The sequence below is a fragment of the Muscardinus avellanarius genome (genome assembly GCF_963383645.1).
Source record: "Muscardinus avellanarius genome assembly, chromosome: 1".
NCBI lineage: Eukaryota > Metazoa > Chordata > Mammalia > Rodentia > Gliridae > Muscardinus > Muscardinus avellanarius.
The window spans coordinates 233551854-233576264 of NC_137786.1; the positions used below are offsets into that span (position 1 = coordinate 233551854).

The 24411-nt window shown below is 54.2% G+C and overlaps 3 protein-coding genes across 4 annotated transcripts in view; 2 read left to right on the forward strand and 1 right to left on the reverse strand.

Annotated features, from left to right (window-relative positions):
- TOP6BL (TOP6B like initiator of meiotic double strand breaks) overlaps positions 1 to 14127 on the forward strand; it is a gene marked incomplete at both ends in the record, with an annotated part of 89064 nt that extends 74937 nt beyond the window's left edge. Inside the window, 4 exons of the mRNA XM_080693503.1 lie at positions 9475 to 9570; positions 11770 to 11893; positions 13779 to 13981; positions 14062 to 14127. Of these exons, the coding sequence (XP_080549629.1) occupies positions 9475 to 9570; positions 11770 to 11893; positions 13779 to 13981; positions 14062 to 14127 (489 nt within the window). The remainder of the gene's footprint in view (positions 1 to 9474; positions 9571 to 11769; positions 11894 to 13778; positions 13982 to 14061) is intronic.
- Positions 14128 to 14299: 172 nt separating this feature from the next.
- On the forward strand, positions 14300 to 17203 carry RCE1 (Ras converting CAAX endopeptidase 1; the record flags this gene model as incomplete). 2 transcript variants are annotated; one of them, XM_080703895.1, is made up of 8 exons in its annotated part: positions 14300 to 14484; positions 14577 to 14679; positions 14761 to 14844; positions 15094 to 15172; positions 15693 to 15860; positions 15979 to 16050; positions 16244 to 16337; positions 16891 to 17203. In XM_080703895.1, 8 exons carry the CDS (start codon positions 14300 to 14302, stop codon positions 17201 to 17203), a joined length of 1098 nt encoding a protein of 365 aa, XP_080560021.1. The 2 variants fall into 2 exon arrangements, with proteins under 2 accessions (XP_080560021.1, XP_080560022.1); XM_080703896.1 differs by having other exon boundaries at positions 16275 to 16337; positions 16891 to 17126.
- Positions 17204 to 19492: 2289 nt separating this feature from the next.
- PC (pyruvate carboxylase) overlaps positions 19493 to 24411 on the reverse strand; it is a gene marked incomplete at its 3' end in the record, with an annotated part of 31154 nt that continues 26235 nt past the window's right edge. The window contains exons 11-21 of the mRNA XM_080704816.1: positions 23465 to 23609; positions 23105 to 23194; positions 22798 to 23019; positions 22195 to 22351; positions 21517 to 21757; positions 21188 to 21437; positions 20774 to 21018; positions 20512 to 20691; positions 20187 to 20435; positions 19818 to 19958; positions 19493 to 19741 (exon numbers count right to left, since the gene is read on the reverse strand). Coding sequence (XP_080560942.1) covers positions 19493 to 19741; positions 19818 to 19958; positions 20187 to 20435; positions 20512 to 20691; positions 20774 to 21018; positions 21188 to 21437; positions 21517 to 21757; positions 22195 to 22351; positions 22798 to 23019; positions 23105 to 23194; positions 23465 to 23609 — 2169 coding nt within the window. The remainder of the gene's footprint in view (positions 19742 to 19817; positions 19959 to 20186; positions 20436 to 20511; positions 20692 to 20773; positions 21019 to 21187; positions 21438 to 21516; positions 21758 to 22194; positions 22352 to 22797; positions 23020 to 23104; positions 23195 to 23464; positions 23610 to 24411) is intronic.

Consider the following 24411-nt stretch of genomic DNA (forward strand, 5'->3'; position numbering starts at 1 on the left):
CCATACCTCCAGCCCTATTTTATTATTTATTTATTGGTACTGGGGATCAGTCAGACCCAGGGGCATTCTACCTCCAAGCTACACACCCAGTCCTATTTTTTATTCTTTTTTTTTTTTTTTTTTTGGTGGTGGTACTGGGAGTAGAACCCAGGGGCCTTCTACCTCTGGGCTACAATCCCAGACCTATTTTATATATTTTTTTATTTGGAAACAGGGTCTCACTAAGTTAATGAGAGCCTCACTAAGTAGCTGAGGCTGGCTTCGAACCTGTGCAATCCTCCTGTCTCAGCCTCCCAAGCACGGGGATTATAAGCGTGCGCCACCACGCCCGGCTTTATTCTTTATTTTTTGAAACAGAATCTCACTGAGTTGCAGAGGGCCTCGAGGTTAGCCTTGAACCTGCAATCCTCCTGTCTCAGCCTCTCAAGTACTGGGATTATAAGTGTGCACCACCATGCCCAGCTTTATTTACTTTTTATTTTGAAATAGGGTCTTGCTAAGTTGCTGATGGTCTTGAGAAGTTACTGAGGCTGTCCTTTGAACCTGTGATCCTCCTGTCTCAGCCTTTCAAGTATTGGGATTACAAACACTCACCACCAAGCCCAGATCCCCAGATCTTTTAATTTATTTACTTATTTGTTTTTTGTGGTATTGGAGACTGAACTCAGGGGTATTCTAGCTCTGAGCTACACCTCCAGCCCTATTTTTTATTCTTTATTTTAAAAGAGTCTCAGCCGGGCATGGTTGCACACGCTTGTAATCCCCACGCTTGGAAGGCTGAGACAGGAAGATCACACAGGTGTGAAGCCAGCCTCAGCTACTTATTGAGGCTCTCAACAACTTAGACCCTGTTTCCAAATAAAATATAAAATAGGTCTGGGAGTGTAGTCTGGGAATAGAAAGCCCCTGGGTTCCACCCTTAGTACCACCAAAAACAAAAAACAGAGTCTCACTAAGTTGTGGAGTACCTCACTAAGTAGCTGAGGCTGGCCATGAACCTGCAATTCTGTCTCAGCCTCCCAAGTACTGGTGAGGGAGAAATCAAGAGAGAGAAGACAATGCTATTACATTGAGGATCAAGCCTCCAGCATGTGAACTTCTGGGGAACAAACCATGGCCAAACCAAAGCAGATGCCAGGGTAGGTAAAGTTTTAAGGGAAAAGTGCCAGAGAGGAGAGCATTGCACAGAAAATTCTGGAGACCTGCCATACAGTTCCCCCTCTAATAGTCAGTCCAATTCTAATCAGGCCAGTCCTGTGACAAAACTATTCCGGTAAAGAACCACTCAGAAAAATTAGAGAATAATATGTAGGGCTTACAGGGCAACAGATAGGCTGTTCCCACCATCCAGAAAGGAAAACCTCATAATTTGTGGAACATCAGGTAGAACACTAAAAAGAGGCTTACCTCAGAAGTGGGGAAAAATTAGACCTGTAATAAACACTCCTCTGGTCCTATCTAACAAAACTTAAAAGTAAGAGCAAGACACAAAAGGATGGAGCTGTTCCCAAGTAACCAATGGTTTTACAAAACGAAGTTCAGGAACATTTATAGGAACAGCCCGTTAGGGTTGTGCACCACCTACATGGGAGACTGAAGCAGGGGGATCACAAGTTGGAAGCCATCTCGGGCAACTCAGTGAGATCTTGCTTCAAAATAAAAAATAAAAAGGGTTAGGGGTGTCTCTCACTGATAGAGTGCCACCAGGTTCAATCTTCAGTATTTAAAAAAAAAACAGGCATGGTGGTACACGCTTATAATCCCAGTACTTGGGATGCTGAGACAGTATTTCAGGGTTAAAACCAGCCTCTGCAATTTAGTGAGGCTTTTAGCAACTTAGTGAGACTCTGTTTCCAAATAAGAAATTTTAAAAATCAGGTTGGGGATGTAGCATGGAGGTTGAATGTCTATGTTGGGGTCATTCTCAAGTTGGATCTTTACTGTAATTTATTTTTATTTTTTAATTTTTTATTGGTGCATTGTAGTCATACATCTTAATGGAGTACAAGATCTTATTGTAATTTTTTTTGTGTGTGTGGTACTGGGGGTTCCTGGAAACCCTTCTACCTCTGAGCTATACTCCCAGACCTATTTGTTTTATATTTTTTACTTGGAAACAGGGTCTCTTAAACCAGCACGGCTGGCTTCGAACCTGCGCGATCCTCCTGTCCGCCTCCCAAACGCAGGGATTACAAGCGTGTGCCACCACGCCAGGCTATTTTTATTTTTAAAACGGGTTTTGCAGCTTGTAATCCCCATTCTTGGGAGGCTGAGACAGGAGGATCACGCAGGTTCAAACCAGCCTCAGCTACTTAGTGAGGCTCTCAGCAACTTAGTGAGACCCTGTTTCCAAATAAAATAGAAAATAGGTCTGGGGGTGTATCCTGGGGGGTAGAAAGCCCCTAGGTTCCATCTCCGGTACCACACACACACACACACACACACACACAAAATAGGGCTGGGGGCTACCTTCAAGCTACAACTCCAGCCCTATTTTTTTATTCTTTATTTTGAAACAGGGTCTCACTGTGTTGCAAAGTGCCTCACTAAGTAGCTGAGGCTGTCCTTGAACCACAATCTGATCCTCCTGTCTCAGCCTCCCAATGCTGGGATTACAAGCGTGGGCCACCATGCCCAGCTTATTCTTTGTCATTTCAAATGAAAGAAATGATTAAAAGTTACTGTATAAGCCAGGAGTGGTGACTCATGTTTGTAATCAGAGTACTTAGAAGGCTGAGACAGGAGGATCACAGGTTTAAAGCCAGCCTCAGCAAGTAGTGAGACTCTCATCAACCTAGCAAGACTCTGTTTCAAAATAAAAATAAAATAGGGCTGGGGGTATAGCTTGGAGGTAAAAGGCCCCTGGATTCGATACCTAGTACCGCAAACAAACAAACAAACAAACAAACAAACAAACATAGCTCAGGTCCTGGTTTATCATGTGACACAGATTTACAGGACAGGATCAGAGATCTGTTTTGTAGTGAAATCTTTCAAGTGATAAAGACAAGATATCAAGGTTGAAATCATTTCTGGATAAACCGTGACAGTTTCTGCACAAATACACCTGTTCACATGCATAGATCCACATTTTTAGATGAAAGGAGTGTGTGTGTGTGTGTGTGTGTGTGTGTGTGTGTGTGTGTGTGTGTGTGTAGGGATTGAACCCAGGGGTACTCTATCTCCAAGCTACACCCCTAGCCCTATTTTTTATTCTTTATTTTGAAACAGTTTCACTAAGTTGTGTAGGGCCTGACTAAGTAGTTGAGCCTGGCCTATGATCCTCCTGTCTCAGCCTCCCAAGTACTGGGGTTACAAGCCTATGCCACAACACCCAGATGAAAGAAGAGATTTTATCTCCTGGGGAAGGAAGCTATTGTTGACTTCTTTTTCAGAAGTCTTGGGACATTTGTTATTTTAAATATTTTCTTCATGAGCTGGGTATGGTGGGACATGCCTGTAATCCCAGTACTTAGGAGGCTGGACAGGAGGATCTCAGGTTCGCGACCAGCATCAGCAACTTAGTGAGACCCTGTTTCAACATAAAAAATAAAAAGGACTGGGGGTGTAGCCTAGAGGTAGGCGCCACTGGGTTCAATTCTCACTACCACACACACACACACACACAAAAAGACACTTGTCATTGGACTTAAGGCTCACTCTAGGCATGAAGTATTGATCCCATCTCTAAATCCTTAATTATATCTACAGAGACCTTTCTAAATAAGCTCATATTCACTGGTTCTGGGGATTAGGATTTGGTGGATATGGTGGCACATGCCTATAATCCCAGTACTTGGGAGGCTGGACAAGAGGATCTCAGGTTCGAGATTTGGAAATATCTTTGGGGTAGGGCACAATTCACTACTGCTATCTATATCTTCAGAATAGGCATGTGCCGTTGTCACAGGACCCAGGACATACAGGCAAAGAGGGACTCCTTGGGATCTAAAAGTGTTTCAGCTTGTGAAGTCTTTTGCGTGCGCATGTGTGTGTGTGTCTGTGTTACTAGAGACTGAACTAGAGCATTCTACGTGTGAGTTACACTCTCAGCCTTATTTTTTTGTTGTTGTTTTGAAACAGACTCTATTAAATTGTGGAGGGCCTCATGAGGTTGCTGAGGCTAGCCACTGTGATCCTCCTATCTCAGTCTCCCACGTACTGGAATTACAGGCCTGTGCTACAGTGCCCAGCTGGATCTTTTTGATATCTTGGTGAGAGCTCAGAAGGAAATGATCAAGATGGTTCAAGCCTGTAATCCCAGTACTTGGGAGGCTGATACAGGAGGATTGCAGGTTCAAGGACAGCCTCAGCAAGTAGTGGGACTTTCATCAACCTAGCAAGACTCCCCCCCCCCTTTGGTACTGGGAATTGAACACAGGGGCATTCTACCTCTAAGTTACACCCTCAGCCATATTTACATAAGTGTGTGTGTGTGTGTGCGCGCACGCGCATTTTTTTGAACTACAGTCTCACTGGGTTGGTGAAAGTCTCATTACTTGCTGATGCTGTCCTTGAACTTGCAATGCTCCTGTCTCAGCCTCCCAAGTATTACAAGCATGTGCCGTGCCTGGCTAAGACCCTGTTTCAAAATAAAATATAGATTTTTGTGGAACTGGGGAGAGAGAGAGAGAGAGAGAGAGAGAGAGAGAGAGAGAGAGAGAGAGAGAAGGGAGGGAGGGAGGGAGGGAGAGGGAGAGAGAGAGAGAGGGAGGGAGGGAGGGAGAGAGAGAGAGAGAGAGAGAGAGAGAGAGAGAGAGAGAGAGAGAACACGAACTGGCTCTTTACCCTTACTCTAGTCTTTGGCTCTAGTGATGTCTCAGAGCCTCAGGCCTTTTATAACCCAAATAATTAGGCAGTAGTCATAGGTCTTGGAAGAAAGTATTTAGTGAATTTCTAATCTGTGCCAAGATTTCCACTTTAATCTCCACAAAGATAATTTGAGTTAGGTCATACTTTTCCTACTTTTCAGATAAAGAAGCTGGTTATAAAAGTTTTGTAATCTGCCGAGAGCTGCACAGCTATTAAGTGGCAAGGCTACAGTGTGTACTGAGATCTCCTGGCCTCCAACTCAGTAACACTTGGCTATGTGGGACTGGGCGGCAAGGCCGGGAAGAAGAGGGGAAGAAGAGTGGCCCGGGCATGGGCTAGATCAGTCGGGAGCACCGCTTCCCTCCACTAATGAGCACTTGGAAGTAATAACTTGTTTGTGGCACAAGAGTGTCACCTGGTGGCTTTAACTACAAACTACAAGATCAAGGATCTTTCTAAAGAGGACAGTTGATCTTCTTGAGTAATATAGAATAAAACCATCTATAGCCACTGGAGAAATGGAATAAATGAGGGACTAAGTATTTAGAGTGCTCTAGAGCATGTTCAGGGAAAGGTCACACAGGAGTGGAAACGTTAAGCCTCAGTGTTGGAAGTGCTTAGTGCACAGTTGTGTTTGAGGATTGAGAGCTTACGCCCAGAATGGGCAGAAGACCCAACAGGAAGGCTGTTTTCTAAGGAAAAGCCCTGTTTCCTAAGGAGCAGACTGGAGTCAGGTGTCCCAGGAGAGTGTTAAGTCCAAGGAGGTATATCCCGAGGACAGGCCTGCCTCTTCTAGGGGCTTGGATGCATGATGGGCAGAGCTCTTATAGGGCCAGGGCTTTATATGTCAATGTGGAAAGTTCTTTGATAAGACCAATTTCAAAAAGGAGAAAATATGTTACACAAGATTTTCCAGACTAGAATGAAGTGGGAGGTGGCAGGTGGGGGGGAAGCTTTCTTGAAGAAGAAGAAAAAATGTTTGGAAAATTTCCAAATACTAGCCAGGTACAATAGCATCTGCCTGTAATCTCAATACTTGGGAGGCTGAGACAGGACAATCACAGGTTTGAGGCTATCCTTGGCAACCTAGCAAGACCCTTTTCAAAATAAAAAAGGTAAACTTAAAAGTGATAGAATTTTAGTACAATAAGATTTACTATTTTCAAGTATACAATTCAGTGGTTATAAGAAAATTAACTGTGTTTTGAAAACATTATCACTAAGTTCCAGGACATCTCCATCATACCAGGAAAAAACCCTGGAGATAATTAGTCCTTTCCCTCCAACTACCCCTGGTAACTACTAATCTACTGTCCATTTCTTTGGAGTTTCCTACTTTATTTATGTATTTGTTTATTTATTTATTTATTTATTTTTGCAGTACTGGAGATGGAACACAGAGGCATTCTGCCTCTGAGCAACACCCCCAGCCCTATTTCTTATCCTTTATTTTGAAACAGGGTCTCACTGAGTTGCAAAGGGCCTCACTAAGTAGCTGAGGCTGTCTGTGAACTGCAGTCCTCCTGTCTTAGCCTCCCAAATGCTGGGATTACAAGCGTGCATACCACACTTGGCTTGGAGTTTACTATTTTACACAGTTCATATAAATGGAATAATAAAATATATGAATCCTTTCCGGGCGTGGTGGCGCACGCTTGTAATCACTGCACTTGGGAGGTGGAGACAGAAGGATCGTGCAGGTTCGAAGTCGCCTCGCTGGCTTAAGAGACCCTGTTTCCAAATAAAATATAAAATAGGTCTGGGAGTGTAGCCCGGAGGTAGAAGGGTTCCATCCCCAGTACCACCACCAATATCTATCTATCTATCATCTATCTATCTATTTTGCAGGTCTGGGGATGAAACCCAGGGGCATTCGACCTCTGAGCTACACCCCCTGCCCTGTTTTTTATTCTTTATTTTTTGAAACGGTCTCACTGAGTTGCAGAGGGCTGCACTAAGTAGCTGAGGCTGTCTGCGAACCGCAATCCTCTGGTCTCAGCCTCATGAATGCTGGGATTACAAGCGTGCGCCACCACACCCGGCTGGATCCTTTTATTTTACACGTTTACAAGTTTCATTCACACTGTAGCACATAACAGTACTTCATTCATTTTATGGCTGAATAATATTTCATTGTGTGGACAGACATTTTGCCTGTCTAGGAATAATGCTGCTGTAAGCACTTTGTAATTCTCTTGAATATGTATCTAGGAGTAGAATTACTAAGTCATATGGTAACACTATGCTTAACTTTACTGGGTGCTAGGTATTGAACTCAGGACTTTGTGAATGCTAAACTAAGCATGTGCCCTATATGCCCAGCCTGTTTAAATTTTGGAGAAATTTCTAAAGCATTTTCCAAAGTGCCTGCAACAATTTATATTCCTGCCAGCACTGTAATGGTTATAATCTCTTCACATCCTCATCAACAGCTGTTTCTGTTCCTCTTATTATTATTGAAATCCTAGTGGGGAAAAAGTAGTATCTCGCCGGGGTGTGTTGGCGCATGCTTGTAATCCCAGCAGTTGAGAGGCTGAGACAGGAGAATCACAGTTCGAAGACAGCCTCAGCTACTACTTAGTGAGGCCCTTTGCAACTCAGTGAGACCCTGTTTCAAAATAAAGAATTAAAAAAAAGGCTGGGGGTATAGCTCGGAGGTCAAATGCCCCTGGTTCCATCCCTGGTACTGCAAAAAATGAAAAAAAAAAAAAAAACAACAACAAGTAGTAGCTCATAGTGGGTTTTCTTTTGCATTTCCCTTATAAAACAATGTTGAAGAGCTAGGCGTGGCGGCGCACGCTTGCAATCCCAGCATTTAGGAAGCTGAGACCGGAGGATCGCGGTTCACAGACAGCCTCAGCTACTTAGTGAGGCCCTCTGCAACTGAGACCTTGTTTCAAAATAAAGAATAAAAAATAGGGCAGGGGGTGTAGCTCAGAGGTCGAATGCCCCTGGGTTCTATCCCCAGACCCACAAAACAAAAACAAAAACAAAAAACCAGTGTTGAGCATCTTTTCATGTGTTTATTGGCAATTTATACATCTTCTTTGGAGAAATGTCCATTCATTTTTTTGTCCATTTTTAAATTGGGCTGTTACTTTATTGTTGAGTAATGAATTCTTTTTTCTCTCTTTTTTTCTTTTTGGTGGTACTGAGGGTGGGACCCAGAGGCTTTCTACTTCCAGGCTATACTCCCTGACCCATTTTATATTTTATTTGGAAACAGGGTCTCACTAAGTTGCTGAGTCACTAAGTAGCTGAGGCTGGCTTCGAACCTGTGCGATCCTCCTGTCTCAGCCTCCCAAGCACGGGGATTACAAGCATGCGTCACCATGCCCGGGGAGTAATGAATTCTTTACTCTGGGTAAATTAATTTTGTGATGCTGGAGATTGAACCCTAGGGGTTTCTACCTCTGAGCTATACCCCCAGCCCTGTTTCATTATTTTGAATCATGGTCTCATTAAATTGCAGACCTCACTAGGTTGCTAAGACTGGCCTGCAAACCTGCAGTTCTCCTGTCTCAGCTTTCCAAGTACTGGGATTACAACTGTGTACCACCACCTGTAAAAAAGTCGCTTATCAGATATGACTTGCAAATGTTTTATCCCATTTTTGTGAGTTTATTTTTCATTTGCTTCACAATGTCCTTTGAAATATGTGTTTAATTTTGATGAAGGAGCTATATATTTTTAAACTTTGTATTCTTGAAAAGAAAAGTGAGGAGTTTGGGATGACTGGGTTCTCGTCTTAGTAAGTACCTCTGTTTCTCTATCCCGATTTGACCAGCCAGGGTGGCAGGGCTCTGAAAGGTGGGGGATGTGCCTTCTGCTTCCTGGGTTTGACTCCCCCGGTCAGTCCTTTGTGAGCACTCAACTGCACAATGCTCTCTGCTAGCTGTAAAGAGACAGAGGCAGGAGGACCCCACCTTCTAAGTGACTTAAGGTGTAGAAAATGGCCGGGCGTGGTGGCGCACGCTTGTAATCCCCGTGCTTGGGAGGCAGAGACAGGAGGATCGCGCAGGTTCGAAGCCAGCCGCACTGGCGTAAGAGACCCTGTTTCAAAAATATAAAATAGGTCTGGGAGTGTAGCCCGGAGGTAGAAGGGCTTCCAGGAACCACCAAAAAAAAAAGTGTAGAAAATGGACACATGGAGCCACGCGCGTTGGTGCACGGTTGCAATCCCAGCGGTTGGGAGGCTGACATAGGAGGATCCCACAGGTTCGAAGCCAGCCTCAGCTACTTAGGGAGGCTCTCAGCAACTCAGGCCATTTCCAAATAAAATATAAAATAGATCTGGTGAGAGTATAGCCCAGAGGTAGAAAGACCCTGGGTTCCATCCCCAGTACCACAAAAAAGAAAAAAGAAAATGGACATATGTACATAAAAAGGATGAGCAGGGCCATGCGGAGGGGGCAGGCATGGGCAAGCACCTGGAGTTCAGAGGACAGGGCAGCAGTGCTGGTGTGGGCTGCAGAGGAGGCCGCAGAAGAAGGCAGCCGTGAAGGCTGGAGGCCGGGCAGGGAGCTCCATGATCCAAGAAGAAGCTCCGGGAGAGGGAAGACGGCCCCGTGAAGTCAGCCATGCCACCAGGCTTGCTCTGGACTCATCAGGCCCCTTCATGCTTCTTCAGACCTCACTTGCGACTTCTAATGTTTTAAGCAGCCAGACCCAGAGAGAAAGGACTCAGCCCAGACCACTGAGAACGCGCACGAGAACAGCAGCCCCGAGCCGCCCGCAGGTAAGGCTGCGGCTTTTCAGGTGAGCCCGGGGGGTGAAACACACGGCTTCAAGCTTCAGAGGATCCTGCTGCACCTTCTGCCGCAGTGACTCCTGACTCCTCCGGGGCTTTGCCTGGCCCCCACGCCTTGTGGGTCTTTTGGGACAAGTGCAGGCATTCCCTCCCCAAAGCTGGTAGAGCAGGACTAAAAGTTTCTGATATGTGCAGTTATAGATAGCCACACACCACGGCAGGGGAGTGACAAGCAGGTTTGGGGCCTGCAGCTGATTCCTTCACATCGTTTCTTTTTATTTTATTCTATTTTTGGTGGTACTGGGGTTCTTGGAGGCCCTTCTACCTCTGGGCTACACTCCCAGACCTATTTTTTATACTTTCATTTGGAAACAGGGTCTCTTAAGCCAGCGCGTGCGGCTGGCTTCAAACCTGTGCGATCCTCCCGTCTCCGCCTCCCAAGTGCGGGGATTACAAGCGTGCGCCACCGCGCCCGGCTCACATCCTTTCTTGATCCTTAGTGTTCACGTTGCAGCCCCCCCCCCCATCTCGGCGACTACTCTGTTCTGGGCTCTGGAGGCTGCTCCCACCTCACACACAGATCCCACCTCAGTGTTGATGTTGATGAGGAGGCGTCAGAGTGTGCCGTGATGCGGTCATGTCAAGTCCTTGCCTTGAGGGCCAGCGGCTGCGGTGACTGCAGTTCTCTGGTGCAGTCTCTGGCAGGTGCCAGGCACTGTCCGGGGCTTTTAAGATGCAATAGTGCTGCTCTCAGTTCTCAAGACAGTCCTGAGGTAGGCACTATTATTATTCTCACTTTACAGATGAGGAAACTGAGGCTCAGAGAGGTCAATACATTTTCACAAGGTTGCAGAGCTCGTAAGGCACAGAGCCAAGTACAGATCCCCACTCTGGTCTGTCTCTAAGCCAGTTTAGAAGAGACACCCCACTATAGATCCCGAGTCCTTCAGACAAAACAGCGAGTGCGCGGGGACTTGGGACTGCGGCATTGCCTCTTCTGCATTGTTTCCAGGGTACGACTATAAGGCGCTGCGTTCTGTCTGTGCCTGGGCCCAAGATGTGTTCCTGAATCATGCTGTCAACTGAACTGTTTTCAGTGTTGTGGGGGCTGTTGCTACTGAAAAGAATCTTGCAGTGAAGGCTTATAAAGCACATAATCTATTGTTACAAATTTAGATTAGGGTATTAAAAACACAATTTTTTATGCAGTGAGTAAAGTAAAAGAATAAGAACCTTCCTTTCAAAGGAAGAAAATTATCATTTAGTTCAGTACCTTCTGCAGACCCTGGGGAGATGCTGGGCTCGTCCACAGACCTGCTCATCTAGTCCTTGTGGTGACCCGCAGGTGGCATTGCTCCTCTCACAGATAAGAGAGCCCAGGCTCCAAGCACAGGCAAAGGGCACAGCAGGAAGAGGAGCTGAGTTTTAGTTCCTCCAAAGCCCATGCTTTCTTCATTGTGCAAGAAGAGCCTTAAAAATCTAGGTACCTGGCAGGGCATGGTGGTGCTCACCCGTAATCCCAGTATGCAGGAGGCTGAGACAGGAGGATCGCAGGTTCGAGGCCAGCCTCAGCAACTTGGTGAGCCCCTCTGCAGCTTAGTGAGACCCTCAGGTGCTTGGGCTCATCAGCCCTTTCCCGTGTTTTTCTGGCTTCTGTCCTCAGTGGATTCTGCATCCTTTCACCGACCCAGCCCCGTCCCGATCTCAGCCTCCCACACCGAGTCTTTTCTCGTCCACTCGTCCAGCTTGTATTTCTCCCGCTACAGAAACTCAGCAGCTTGGGGACCTGTTTGTATCAGTTATCACGTCCGCACCTTCCGCTCTCTTCTCAGTTCTTACTCCTTAGCAGGTCAATTTCTCATCTCTTCAGGAGGACATCTCCCATGACCTTGAACGTCCTCCACCAATCGCCGAGCTCTCCCGGCCCATCTGAGCCCACATTCTCAAAGGAGCAAGCTGCCTGCGCGCGCTCCGCCTTTCCGCCCCTCTCACCTCCCTGAATCCCGGGCACTTGCTTTCCCTGTGGCTTCTGCAAGGTCTCTCCTTCAGGAAGTCCTCTTAATTACCAAGCTGTGTACTTACCTTTATCGTGTCTGAACTACTTGGCAGAATTCGGCACTGTTAAGGCCACAGCTCACCTCTTCTGAGCGTTTCTCTTCCACCCTCTCTGGCGTCATCCAGCGGTGCTCACCTGCGCTCCTCTCTAGCTTCTCTCCCATTTGCTGACCACTGTCTCTGGGCTTCCGACTCAAACTGGAGAGACGGCCCAGGGCGCTCCTGAGCCGGAGGGAAGCCTGACCTGCTGGCTGCAGCTCGCTGGAGAGCCCCGCTGTACCTCGGCTCCCTCCAGACGCCTCGTCTCCGGCAGCCCCAGGCCTCTCACTTTGCCATCAGTAGCACCACTGTCTATGCTGCTTTTCACATGTGAAACCTGCTTCATCGCAGAGGCGCACGGCCGCGCCCCACATCCTGCTGGCCGCCACACCTGCCAGTTGGTCCCATGAGCCGGTGACTCCTGTGGCTTCTCCGCCCCTGCTGCCTTCGCTTCTCCGGGCTCTTGTCTTCCTGCCGCTAGCTTAATGCCAGGCGACCTTTGACAGGGTTGCCTTTTCAAAAATATAAAACCCACACTGTATTTCGCCAGTCACCACACGCAGCTTATCTTTTGTTTTGAAACAGGGTCTTGATAGGTTGCTGAATCTCACTACAATGCTGAGGCTGCTGTGGTCCTCTTGTTCCAGCCTCCCAAGTACTAGGATTACAAGCATCTGCTACCATGCCTGAATATGTATGGGGGGGGGGGAGTTCCGGAGGTTGAAACCAGAGAAAAGCTATCTCCAAGCTACACTCCCATTCTTTTAAAATTTTTTACTTAGAAACAGGGTCTTACGAGTTGCTGAGGGATCTTGCTAAGTTGCTGAGGCTGGCCTTGAACCTGTGATCTTCCTACCACCACACCTGGCCCCTATATATTTTTGCATAGCTTATTTGCATGGTTTTCAGCATAAAACTCCTCTCCCTTATCTGCCTGGCACATTTCTCTCCATCCTTCCAACCCGCCTCAGTGTCCTCGGGGCAGCCTTTCTCCTCCCATGGTTACAGCTCCACTCTGGGTTCTGCTCCAGCCTTTGCGCACACTTCCTCACTCCTCCCGACGCCTGTGATCTTTGAACCACATTTCTAGCACTTGCTCAGGAAAAATCTATTGATAAAAATGTGCTTTAAGTGTGCATAAGCAAGTCAGCCAAGAATAGGAAAACCTATAGGCACAGCCCAGCTCAGCAGAAGAGAAAGGCGAGGCCGGGCGCGGTGCGCATGGCTGTGATCCCGTACCTGGGAGGCTGAGAAAGAAGGACCGCAGGTTTGAGGCCAGGCTCCGCAACACAGGGAGACTCTCAGGAACCTAGCGAGAACCTATTTCAAAACAAAAATAAAAAGGGCAAGCCGGGCGTGGGGGCGCACGCTTGTAATCCCTGTTCTTGGGAGGCTGAGACGGGAGGACCACAGTTTGCAGCCAGCCTCAGCTACTTAGTGAGGTCCTCCACAACTTAGTGAGACCCTGTTGCAAAATAAAGAATAAAAAATAGGGCTGGAGGTATAGTTCAGAGGTAGAATGCCCCTGGGTTCAACCCCCAGGACTGCAAATAAATAAATAAAAATAAAAAGGACTAGGGGTGTAGCTCAGAGGTAGAATGCCAGAGTTCAGACCCTAGTACCACAAAACAACAAAACAGAAGAGAGAAGTGAGGCCTGCTTTGGGTCAGGCAGAGTGCAGCTTGATAGTGCAGACTCCGTGAACAATCTGTGGGCAGGGTCACTGAGGGAGCCCGAGACAGGAGGATCGCCGGTTTGAGGGCAGCCTCAGCAAGCAGTGAGACTCTCATCAACCTAGTGAGACCGTCTCCAAATAAGAAATAAAATCCAGCTGGGGATGTAGCTCGGAGGTAGAATGCCCCTGGGGGTTCAATCTCCAGTACCGAACAACAAACCAACAAAACTCGCTGGAGGGCCGGAGTCTCCAAGAGAGGGCTGGGCAGGTTCCCAGCCGCCGCTCCGGGAGGGTGAAGCCTGCAGTCGTTCTGCGGCCCCGCCGGCTCCGGAAGGCCCCAGAGCTGCGGGGTCCCGGGATGTGCTGACAGGACTGGGCGGAAGGCGGGTGCCGGGCGAGTCCGGCTCCCGCCGGGGAGCAGGGTGCAGCGGGCTTGTTTTCTCCTAGACACCAGCGGGCAGGCAGAACCCAAGAGGATTAAGAGGGGCAGCCTCCGCCGGGGCGAGGAGATGCCCGCTGTCCGCCCTGCCAGGGCCCCGCGCTGCCTGGAGCCCACCGCAGCCTCCGCGGCCCCGAGCGGAGGGGAGGCCCGCGCGGCCCACACCGGGCCCCCGGCGCCGGGACGGGCGAGCCCCGGGGGCGCCTTCGAGGTGACGGGGAGGCGCGGCGGGACGTGCGGGGACCCCGGAAGCCGAGGGGTCCTCACCCCGGGCCCCCTTTGCTCCCTCAGGACGCGCTGTGGCTGCAGGAGGTCTCCAATCTCTCCGACTGGCTGAGCCCCGGCCCCGCGCCCTGAGCGGGGCCCCGGCCCGGGCAGCCGCCCGCGAGCGCGACGAGTCTGGGCTTCCATAAAGACGCTGGGCGTGCGCCGCGCCTCGAGCGCCGGGCGGGGCGGGGCCCTGCAGCGCCGCCTGACGTCACGCGCCGCCGCGGTCGCGTCATTGGTGCGCGCCGCGGGTCCGGGCGCGATGGCGGCGCTGGGCGGGGACGGGCTGCGTCTGCTGTCGGTTTCGCGGCCCGAGCGCCAACCCGAGTCCGCGGCGCTGGGCGGCCCCGGCCCCGGGCTGTGCTGCTGGGTGTCCGTGTTCTCCTGCCTCAGCCTCGCCTGCTCCTACGTCGGCAGCCTCTACGTCTGGAAGAGCGAGCTGCCGAGGTGCGGGGGCCGCGCGGAGCCGGGGCGAGCCGGGGCGGGCCGCGCGCACAGCTGGCGGCTGCGGGTCCCCTCAACTTACTGTCCCCTCGCAGGGACCACCCCGCCGTCATCAAGCGGCGCTTCACCAGTGTCCTGGTGGTTTCCAGTCTCTCGCCCCTCTGCGTGCTTCTCTGGAGGGAACTCACGGGCATCCAGGTGCGAAGGGGCGGGGCTCGGTTACTGGGGGAGAGGATGCACGGGGGGCCTTCGACTGATGCCCCCTTTCCTGTGGCTCAGCCAGGCACATCCCTGCTCACCCTGATGGGCTTCAGGCTGGAGGGCATTTTCCCAGCCGCTCTGCTGCCTCTGCTGCTGACCATGGTGAGCTCTGCATTTGTTTTCTCCTCTGTTCTCTGTCATTGGCATGGTGTGCCCTCGATTGTGTCTGGCTTTCGCTAATGGGAGACAGGAGTTAAATCATGCCCCAGAGCCCTTACAGGTGCATGGGTGGGAAATTCCAGAATTCAGGAAGCCTGAGGTCTCAGGAGGCCGGCCGAGGCACAGGCCTGGGCAAGGTGAGTGGGTACACTGAGAGCCTTTCCTTTGACCTCTGCTGGCTTTCTGCCCTAGATCCTTTTCCTGGGCCCACTGATGCAGCTCTCTATGGACTGCCCACATGACCTGGCAGATGGGCTGAAGGTTGTCCTGGGTGAGTCTTCAAGACTGAGGGGAAACAGTAGGCACAGCAGTTCAGGACGAGAGGAAGGAGAGTCAGTGGGCTCATGGTTGTATCCAGACAGGAAACATGTCTCTCACTGCCTCCTCATCAGTAAAATGGGGTGTATTGCTTGTTGGCACCTAAGACTTGGTTCCTGGTGTTCAAGGAGGTCCCTCTGGATCTCCAGCAGTACTTGGCGTGGGCCGGGGAGCATTGTCTGTGGCTTCCCCAGCCTCCGACTCCCCAAAGCAGAACTGGTCTTGGTTAAATTTTGATGTCTTCAGAGTTTAGTTCCACTGGCCTGCCTCAGCGGCTAATGCCTTCCCTTTGAGTCATCTTAGACACTGTTTTGGTTGGATCTGGACAGTTTGCTACTGTCCTTCCTCACTTCTATTCACAGGAGCCCTGGTGCCTGACCTGCATTTGGCTAGGGAGAGCTGTGGAGAGGGGCTCTTGGATCTCATTGTTGAATAACTAGTCACTTATTGCTTGTCCCGAATCTGCTCCTTAGCCCCTCGCTTCTGGGCCCGCTGCCTCACAGACATGCGCTGGCTGCGGAACCAAGTGATCGCGCCCCTGACAGAAGAGCTGGTGTTCCGGGCCTGCATGCTGCCCATGCTAGCACCGTGCACGGGCCTGGGTACTGCTGTGTTCACCTGCCCACTCTTCTTTGGAGTTGGTGAGTTCGTCTAGCCTCATCCTACTAAGATGCATGAGAGTTGAGAATGGGCCACCGTGAGAGGTGGGCCTAGAGGCAAGGCCAGAGGGATACGATGTGTTCCTCGCCTTCCTCCCAGCCCATTTTCACCACATTATTGAGCAGCTGCGTTTCCGCCAGAGCAGCGTGGGGAACATCTTCTTGTCTGCAGGTGAGTCCTAGAGAGCTTGCCTGGGGCAGTCCTGGTTGGGGTTCCCCTAATAGCCACTCTGGAGAAAGGATTGGAAACAGGGCCGTAGTATTGGAGGGGCACTGGGAGTTGGGGTGCAGAGGACAGCTGTTGGTGATGGGCGAGGGGATGGTCTCTGGCTGATGGGTGTGCAGTGGGGCAGGGGAGTGTGCAGGTGTGGTCACTCGCGGCCTCCCCGTCTCCAGCGTTCCAGTTCTCCTACACAGCTGTCTTCGGTGCCTACACTGCTTTCCTCTTCATCCGCACAGGTTGGTCCTCAGTCTCTCATGAGCTCCAGGGGCTCAGGGGCCCACAGGAGTGGGTGGAGAATGGGAATACTCTGTTTGCTCCAAGAACAAGAAGTGTCTTTTAGCCAGGCGTGGTGGCACACATCTGTAATCTCAGTACTTGGGAGGCTGAGGCAGGAGGTTCGCAGACCACCTCAGTTACTTATTGAGGCCCTCCGCAACTTAGTGAGACCCTGTTTCAAAATAAAGAATAAAAAATAGGACTGTGGATGTAACTTGGAGCTAGAATGCCATGGGTTCAATCCCCAGTTCTGCAAAACACACACACACACACACACACACACACACACACACACACACAAACACACACGTTTCTTTTACCACAGTCCTTGACAGTCTGAGCCAGAGCCCTCGGCTTGGTGAGGCCTGGGGGGGCAGAAGCAAAGTCACGGTCTGCCAGTGGCTGGGGTTGACGGGGAGGCACTGAGGTGCTGGGGTGCTGAGGGTCACTAGCCCTGGAAGGGCCAGAGGAGGGGATGGGCTGCCCCACGAGCTGTACTGTCTCCCTCCGCAGGACACCTGATCGGGCCGGTTCTCTGCCACTCCTTCTGCAATTACATGGGCTTCCCTGCCGTGTGCGCTGCTCTGGAGCATCCGCAGAGGTGGCCCCTGCTGGCAGGCTACACTCTGGGCGTGGGACTCTTCCTGCTTCTGCTCCAGCCCCTCACGGACCCCAGGCTCTACGGCAGCCTTCCCCTTTGTGTACTTTTGGAGCGGACAGGGGACTCAGAGGCCCTCCTGTGCTCCTGACCTTCGCTCCTGTGTGCACTCCGGTGAACTCTGATGGCTCTCCAGCCCCTCCCCATCAAGGAGTACTGCAGGGGTAGGGCTGGCTGGAGTCCCCGAGATCTCAGGAATTTTTGTAGGGGATTGAAGCCAGAGCTAGTGGAATAGCAGGGACCAAGAGAGAGGAGCAGATATCCAAAGGCTGCAGCCCCCCTCGCACGGGGGATGAGCAGCTGGGAGCGCGGGGACGCGGGCAGGTCCCAGGAGCCGCGCACGCCCTCGCTTTGGACTGCTGCTGTTTTTAGCTCCTCTGCCCCCTCTGCTTCTGAAAAGCTGCTCGGGGGTTTTTTATTTATAAAACCCTTCCCCTGAATCTCCCAGGGTTTTCTCATTGTCTTTTTGCATCAGAACTTTGTATTGGGGTATTAAAGAGATTTAACTTGGGTAACACGGCCTTGGAACTGTGGAATTGGGGGTCTTGGAGGAAGATTCCAGGAGCTTATGGGACAGTGCCCCCATCCCAACTGCCTGAACACTGACCTCTGGGCAGTTCACCCAGCAGGCAGCTCCTGGGAGTGGGGGCCTCTGGCTGCTGAGGTGATGCTTCCTCCCTGAGCCGCCTCCTTCCTGAGCCGCGCTCCAAGTCCTAGCACAGGTGGGCCTGAAACTGCAGGTACCACGTGCAGGCCCAGCTCTTCTTAGGGCTTGGATCTTGGCTGCCAAGGCCAGCGAGTGGCGCCAAGGGGCCCCAGTAACCCAGTGACAACACCTCCAGCCTGTGCCCTTTGGCGCCTCCAGAGTCCACCAGCCTCATTCAACACAGAGGTGCAGAGTGGGGGAAGAACACTCCGTCTCCCAGGAGTAGAGGCTTCTGATAATTTCCACCAGATCTCCGCTGCCATTGGCCCCTGGAGGAGCCCAGAACGAAAGCCCTGTCAGACCTGAGAGCAGCAGGGATTCTGCCCAGCAAAACGGCAACCCGAGGCTCTTAGGACCTGCTGGGTTCTACTTGGTCCTTACTTCATGTTTAGAATGCTTCTCACTGTCCTGCCCGGGAGTCACACTGCCTCCTTTTCTGATTCTTAACATTCTTTGAGGTCCCTGTCCCTGAGGCTGCTTGAAGGAAAGGAAATGGACGTGCAGTCGCTCTCCCATGATGCCCCGGGGCAGCCACGGCTGAACCATGGTCACCCGGGTCTAAAGGGCAGCGTGGCGCCATACATCTGCCTCCTTGGGGCGCTTTCCTCTCCCCAGCCTGTGTAGCAGCTGTTGGGAGCAGGAGCCTGTTTAGTACATCTGAGATCCTGGGTCTGAAGAGGACAGGCTCGCAGGCTACCAAGGATGCGCTTCCTGCCTTGGTGTCCCTGGGCCCAGAAGGTCTGGGCTTCATCCCTCTGCCCGGCATGCCTCGCTGTGCTGGTGCCCGGGGTGGGGGTTGCAGTGCAGCCAGGGTCACTGTCCCCACTGCAGGTGAGGGGACTGAGTACTCCCTCGAAGGCCAGTTGTGGGGCTGGGACTCAGTCCAGTTTGTTTGCCAACATCCCACTAATGTCTTCACACCCGGAGCAGCCACAAGAGCCTCCATGGTGACCCAGCCCCTGCGGGACTCCAGTGCCCAGAAGGTGCGACTAGTTCTGAAGTAACGAGGTGAGGCTGGCTGCAGGTTGTGAAAGTAAACCAGCCTGGCTAGGAAGCAGGTCTGCCCACAGCCTGGGTGTGCCCTCTCGCTCTTCTTAGTTACGGAGTCCTGGGAAGTTACATAATCTCCCTGTGATTTGTGTACAGAAGACGGGGATGGAATGAGACCCTGCATTATAGTTCACTGCTTAGAAGGAACCCCGCCCCTAAGCAAGTTCATTGCAGCTGGCCCTCTCTGGGTAGTGTAGCAGGCAGGCAGCAGTGGCATAAACCTCAGCCCTGAGCGCCATCTCCAGGAGTTGAGAACCACCGTGCCAATGAGTGAGAGGCGGCCGCCCAGCTGCCCCTGGCTGGGGTGGCACTAGGGCTTGGCAGGCAGTGCACAGGACCAGCATGGAGGGCAGGGCAAAGCCAGTTTTATTGAGTGAATGTCCCAAGACCTTGGGAAGTACCCCCAGGAGGCAGGACCCCTGACCTTTCCCCGAGGTCAGAAGACACCTGCTTCACCACCTACAGTCCCCCACAGGAGAGGAGCCTTATTTGGCAAGAGATGAACGTGGCAGCAACTGTCCACCGCGGGGAAAGGGCAGCGGCGGAGGGGAACGGCTGCTGCAGGCGGTGTCTGCGGTCCCACTGAGGACGGGCCCGATGGGCCGCCTGCCCCCAGGCGCTGGCTGGCCCAGCCTGCCCAGTACACAGCTGCTGTTGAAGGCATGGCGATGGCACGGCCAGGCTGCCAGTCCGGGGCAAAGTCACTCGATCTCCAGGATGAGGTCGTCGCCTTCTAGCGTCATGTCCTTGGCCACGTGGACCTTCGAGACGGTGCCCTCCATGGGCGAAGTCACCACAGTCTCCATCTTCATGGCGCTGAGCACGCACAGAGGCTGGCCCTTGGATACCTTGGCTCCCGCTGCGACCTTGATGTCGATCACCTTCCCGGGCATGGGCGCCCCGATCTGGCCCTTCACGTCCTTCAGGGCCTTGGGGTGGAAGTGCATCTCCTGCAGACAGGGCAGAAGTGGTGTGAGACGCCGCCAGCCCAGCCCCACCGCCCGGCGGGCCCTGGGGAAGCCGCACCTTCATGGCCTGGGTGTCCTTCACCAGGATGGATCGCAGCTGCCCGTTGAGCTCAAAGAAGACCTGCCGCTGGCCAGCCCGGTTCAGGTCGCTCATGGCCAAGGCTTTGATGTGCAGCGTCTTGCCCCGCTCCAGCTCCACCTGCAGGGAGGGAATGGGGGCCGGAGGTGGGGGCCAGCCGGGAGAGCAGCCTCTGACCCCGCCACGGGGGCTCCTACACTGTAGGGGCGGTCACAGGAAATGGCCTCGCTGCTGTCCTCTCAAGGGCCCTTTCTGCTTCTGAAGCTCCTGAGGCCGGGTGAGAGCCAAGCCATGGTCTGGAGCCCTAGGGCTGGGTGCTGGGACAGTGGCCAGCACCGGGCCACTGACCTCAAACTCCTCTGCGATTTTGGGTCCCTGCAGGAAGAGGCGGGTGTTGAGGCTATCCAGGGGGCCAAAGGTAGCCGTGAAATCCTTGAACTGGGCGAAGACGTCAGGATACATGGCGGCTGAGAGCACGTCCTCCGGGGTCACCTCGTCCCCGTGCCGCTCCACCAGCTCCTTCTCCAGCACTTGCAGGTCGAGGGGAGGCAGGGAGGCTCCGGGCCGGCCCTCCACCCTTGGCAGGTCCTTTAGCACCTAGGGAGCCGAAGCGGAGGCTCAGTCCTGATTCCTGTGCCCAGCCCCCACCCTCGTCACACTGGGCCCCCCCTACCTTAGAGCGAAAGGGCTCCGGGAACCCCCCATGGGGGACACCAATGTAGCCCTGCAGGAACTCCACGACAGACCGCGGGAAGGACAGCTCTTCCGCCTGAGCCTCTGCGTCGGCCCGGCTCAACCCGTTCTGCACCATGAACTGGGCCAGGTCCCCCACGATCTTAGAGGAGGGCGTCACCTGAGGAGGAGGTCTCCGGAGGTTAGGAGCAGGCCCTGGCGGCGGTGCGGAGGCAGGCTGTGCAGGCTGTGTCCCGGCTCACCTTGATGAGGTCGCCCAGCATCTGGTTGGCCTCCACGTAGGCCTTCTTGACCTCCTTGAACTTGGAGCCGAGCCCCATGCTGTGAGCCTGGAAGTGCAGGTTGGTGTACTGGCCCCCTGGAATCTCGTTCTCGTACACGTCGGAGTTGCCGGACTTCATGGTGGCCGTGCAGTCGAAAGCTGCGTACAGCCCCCGGGCCCCCTCCCAGTACTCGCTGTAGTCAAACACGCGCTCCAGGGGCACCTCTGCAGGAAGCAACGCCAGAGGGGTGGGATGGCACCGCGCTGCGCTTACGGGCCCCCCAGGCCCAGGCCCGCAGGCTCCGGGTTGGGCGGGGCATCCAGGTGCGCCTGACTCCACTGGGACTGGGGGTGGCCGCAGCTTCGAGCGGCGAGGCCACGGGCCGCCTCTTACCTGTGTCCAGGGAAGTCCCTCTGGTACAGGCCACCAGCGCGCCCATGCTGGGCTGCGAGGTCATCCCAGACATGGAGTCGGCGGCCACGTCCACCACATCAGCCCCGGCCTGGGCGCAGGCCAGCATGGCTGCGACGCCTGCCCCTGAGGTGTCGTGCGTGTGGATGTGCAGCGGGAGGTCGGGGAAGCGATCCCGCAGGGAGCTGACCAGCATGGTGCAGGCCGCGGGCTTCAGCAGCCCCGCCATGTCCTGGAGGGAGCGGGGGAGGAGTCAGTGTGAGCCCGGAGGGCGGGACGGGGGCAGCGCGGGCATCGGGGTGGCCAGGCACCTTGATGCACAGGATGTGGGTGCCGGCTCGCACCAGCTCCTCGGCCAGGTCCATGTAGTACTGCAGCGAGTACTTGGTGCGACTGGGGTCGGCCACGTCGCCGGTGTAGGAGATGGCGGCCTCCACCACGCCCCCGGCAGTGCCCGCGGCCTCCATGCCAAGCAGCATGTTGGGCAGGTAGTTGAGCGAGTCAAAGACCCGGAAGATGTCCATGCCGTTCTCCTTGGCCACCTCACAGAACCTGCGCGCGGGGCACCGTGAGGGAGGGACCCTGCGCTTCCCCGACTCCTGCCGCACCCAGGATGAGGCCTGGCCTGGCCGGGGTGTGGGAGCCGGCCGCGGGGCCAGGCTCTGCCAGGCGGCCTGCTCCGGCAGAGCCGGCTCCCATGCTAGTAAGGGCCAGGAGTTAGCAGCCTGTTGGGGCTGCGGGGTCGGCTGGGATGCCTGGATTTGGGAAGGAATGGCTGTGGGAAAGAGCACTGAACAAGGAGTCCTGAAGCCTGGGTTCCAACTGTAGCTGTAACTGTGAGGCCTGGGACGAGCCATCTTCTCGGGGCCTCCAGAGCCTCCTGCGTGACCTAGAAGCCCTCGGGTCCTGCCCTGATTCTGCATGTCACGACCCTTCATGGCCCTCGCGGGGAGGCCTGGTGCCCGCTAGGCCCACCTCCCCAGACTCACTTGAAGACCACGTTGTCGGGGTAATTGGTGTAGCCCACGGCGTTGGCCCCCCGCAGCAGCATTTGGAACGGGATGTTGGGGATGAGCTCCCGGAGCTCCTGCAGCCGCCGCCACGGGCACTCGTACAGGAAGCGCATGGCGACGTCAAATGTGGCTCCTGCACGGGGTGGAGAGGCCTGGGTCAGCTCCCTGCCATCTCCCGCGACGCTGCGGCCTGCTCCGGCCCCTGCTCACCGCGGTCCCGCACGCGCCAGCCCTCTGCCTCAGCTGCTTGCGCCCTCCCTGCACCCCAGCCCGGGACCCTCCCGCCTCTCTCCGTGGAGGGACCGCAGGCTGGGTCTCTCCCTGACCGAGTGCTGGGCTGGGTGCCTGGGCCACAGCCCTGCAGCCTCTGCCCAGCACTCACCCTGGCTGCAGTCAGTCCCGGCTGGCATTTGTGGTAAGAGGGAGCGCCGCACCTCCCCCGTTCTCACTCTTAGCTTTCCTCGGTGTCAACGGCTCTGGTTCCCCCAGCGGGTCTCAGTGGCTTGGGCCTTTGGGGCTGGCACACAGGGGTACCCGATTCCTGCCAGTGCTGTCCAACACCAGCCCTCTCCCGCCTACCTCCCCAGTTCTCCATGCTGAAGAGCTTGTTGAAGTTGTGGGCAACATAGGGTGCGATCTTCTTGAGATCGTGGGTGCGCACACGCGTGGCCAGCAGAGACTGGTGGGCGTCTCTGAAAGTCGTGTCCATCAGCAGCAGCCCCGGGTGGCTCCGCACAGCTCGAGCGAAGCCCTCGGGCCCTTCTCGCAGGAGGATGTCTCTGAAACCAGCTGGGGGTGGGCCTAGGGCAGGCAGGGACGTTAGTGCCCTCCGGTGGGTGGCAAGCCCCCGTCTCCCTCATGAGCTGGCAGAATGGCTCTCACCTACCTATGGGCACTGCAGGGACAACGGGGTCCGTGGGGCTGGGGCTGGCCTTGACGGGGATCGGGGTGGTGGGGCCGTTCACCATGACATGTCCTGGGGAGAGAGTGGGCAGCGGGTCAGGGCAGGCAGGTCAGAGGCAGAGTTGAGAGCAGCGGTGTGAGTCGGTGGGCTTGGGGATGGGGCATTCCTCCGGGACACTCGGTCCTCCAGCTGCCCCGTCTCCTCCAAAGCCAGGATTTCTTGGTCCGGGCAGTGGAGACCTACTGAAGGTGACGTGGATACAAAGAGGGTCTCAGGGGCAAGGAGGGGCGGGGCTGAAGGGCAGGGGCGGGCGTGGGGAGGGGAGACGGGCAGGGAGCAGACCCAGGTAGTGTAGCAGCTTCTGGGCCCGGTTCTGCACAGGCCGCAGCTGGAACAACTCGGGGTTCTCATCGATGAACTGGGTGTCCACGGTGCCTGCCAGGAACTGCTGGTTGTTGAGCACATTCTGCAGGAAGGGGATGTTGGTCTGCAGGACAGAGGTGGGTGGGAGGCGTCACCATGCAGCATGGACAGGAGGAAGAGCGCCATCCCAGAGCAGCAGAGCTTGGGGGCCTCCATCTCACCCGCCGTCTAGTAGAGTTCTGCAGCTGCCAGGGGCTGAGCCCTTGCCCTCCGACCTAGTTCAGCCAGAACACACCTGAATGCCCCCTGCTGCCTCCTCTGGGTCTGCAAGCCTGCGCCTTCACCCCATGGCCGAGAGCCCGCTGGCCTCTCCAGCACTGCGGCAGAGGAGCAGCACCCTCTCGGCCCCACCAGCCACACTTCTCCAAAGAGGCCCCTAAAGCCGGGTGTGGTGGCGCACGACTGTAAGCCCAGCTTTTGGGAGGCTGAGACTGGAGGATCACAGGTTCATGGCCAGCCTCAGCAACTTAGCAAGGCCCTCTGCAACCTAGCCAGACCCTGTTTCAAAAATAAAACAGGGCTCCGAGCTACACTTACAGCCCTCCCGTCTTGGCCTCCCAAGAGCTGGGACTGCAAGCAGCACCATGATGCCGGGCCGCACCAGGTCGCCTCCTGGCCAGGTCCAGCGGGCATTCTCTCCACTTGCTACCAGCTCCCGCCTGTCACTCCCCAGCACGTACGTCTTACTCTTCTGGTCTCCAGCTCAGGCCCTTCTTCTCCTCTCATGCCACGCTCTCGCTGGGTGGCCTTGTCCTGAGCCCGTGGCTCCAGTGACAGCCTCTGTCACTTGAACCAAGGCCAAAGGTGGAAACACTTCCTGACATTTCTGTGCCTCCGGTGACCTCTGCGAGCCGGAACCTGGCTTC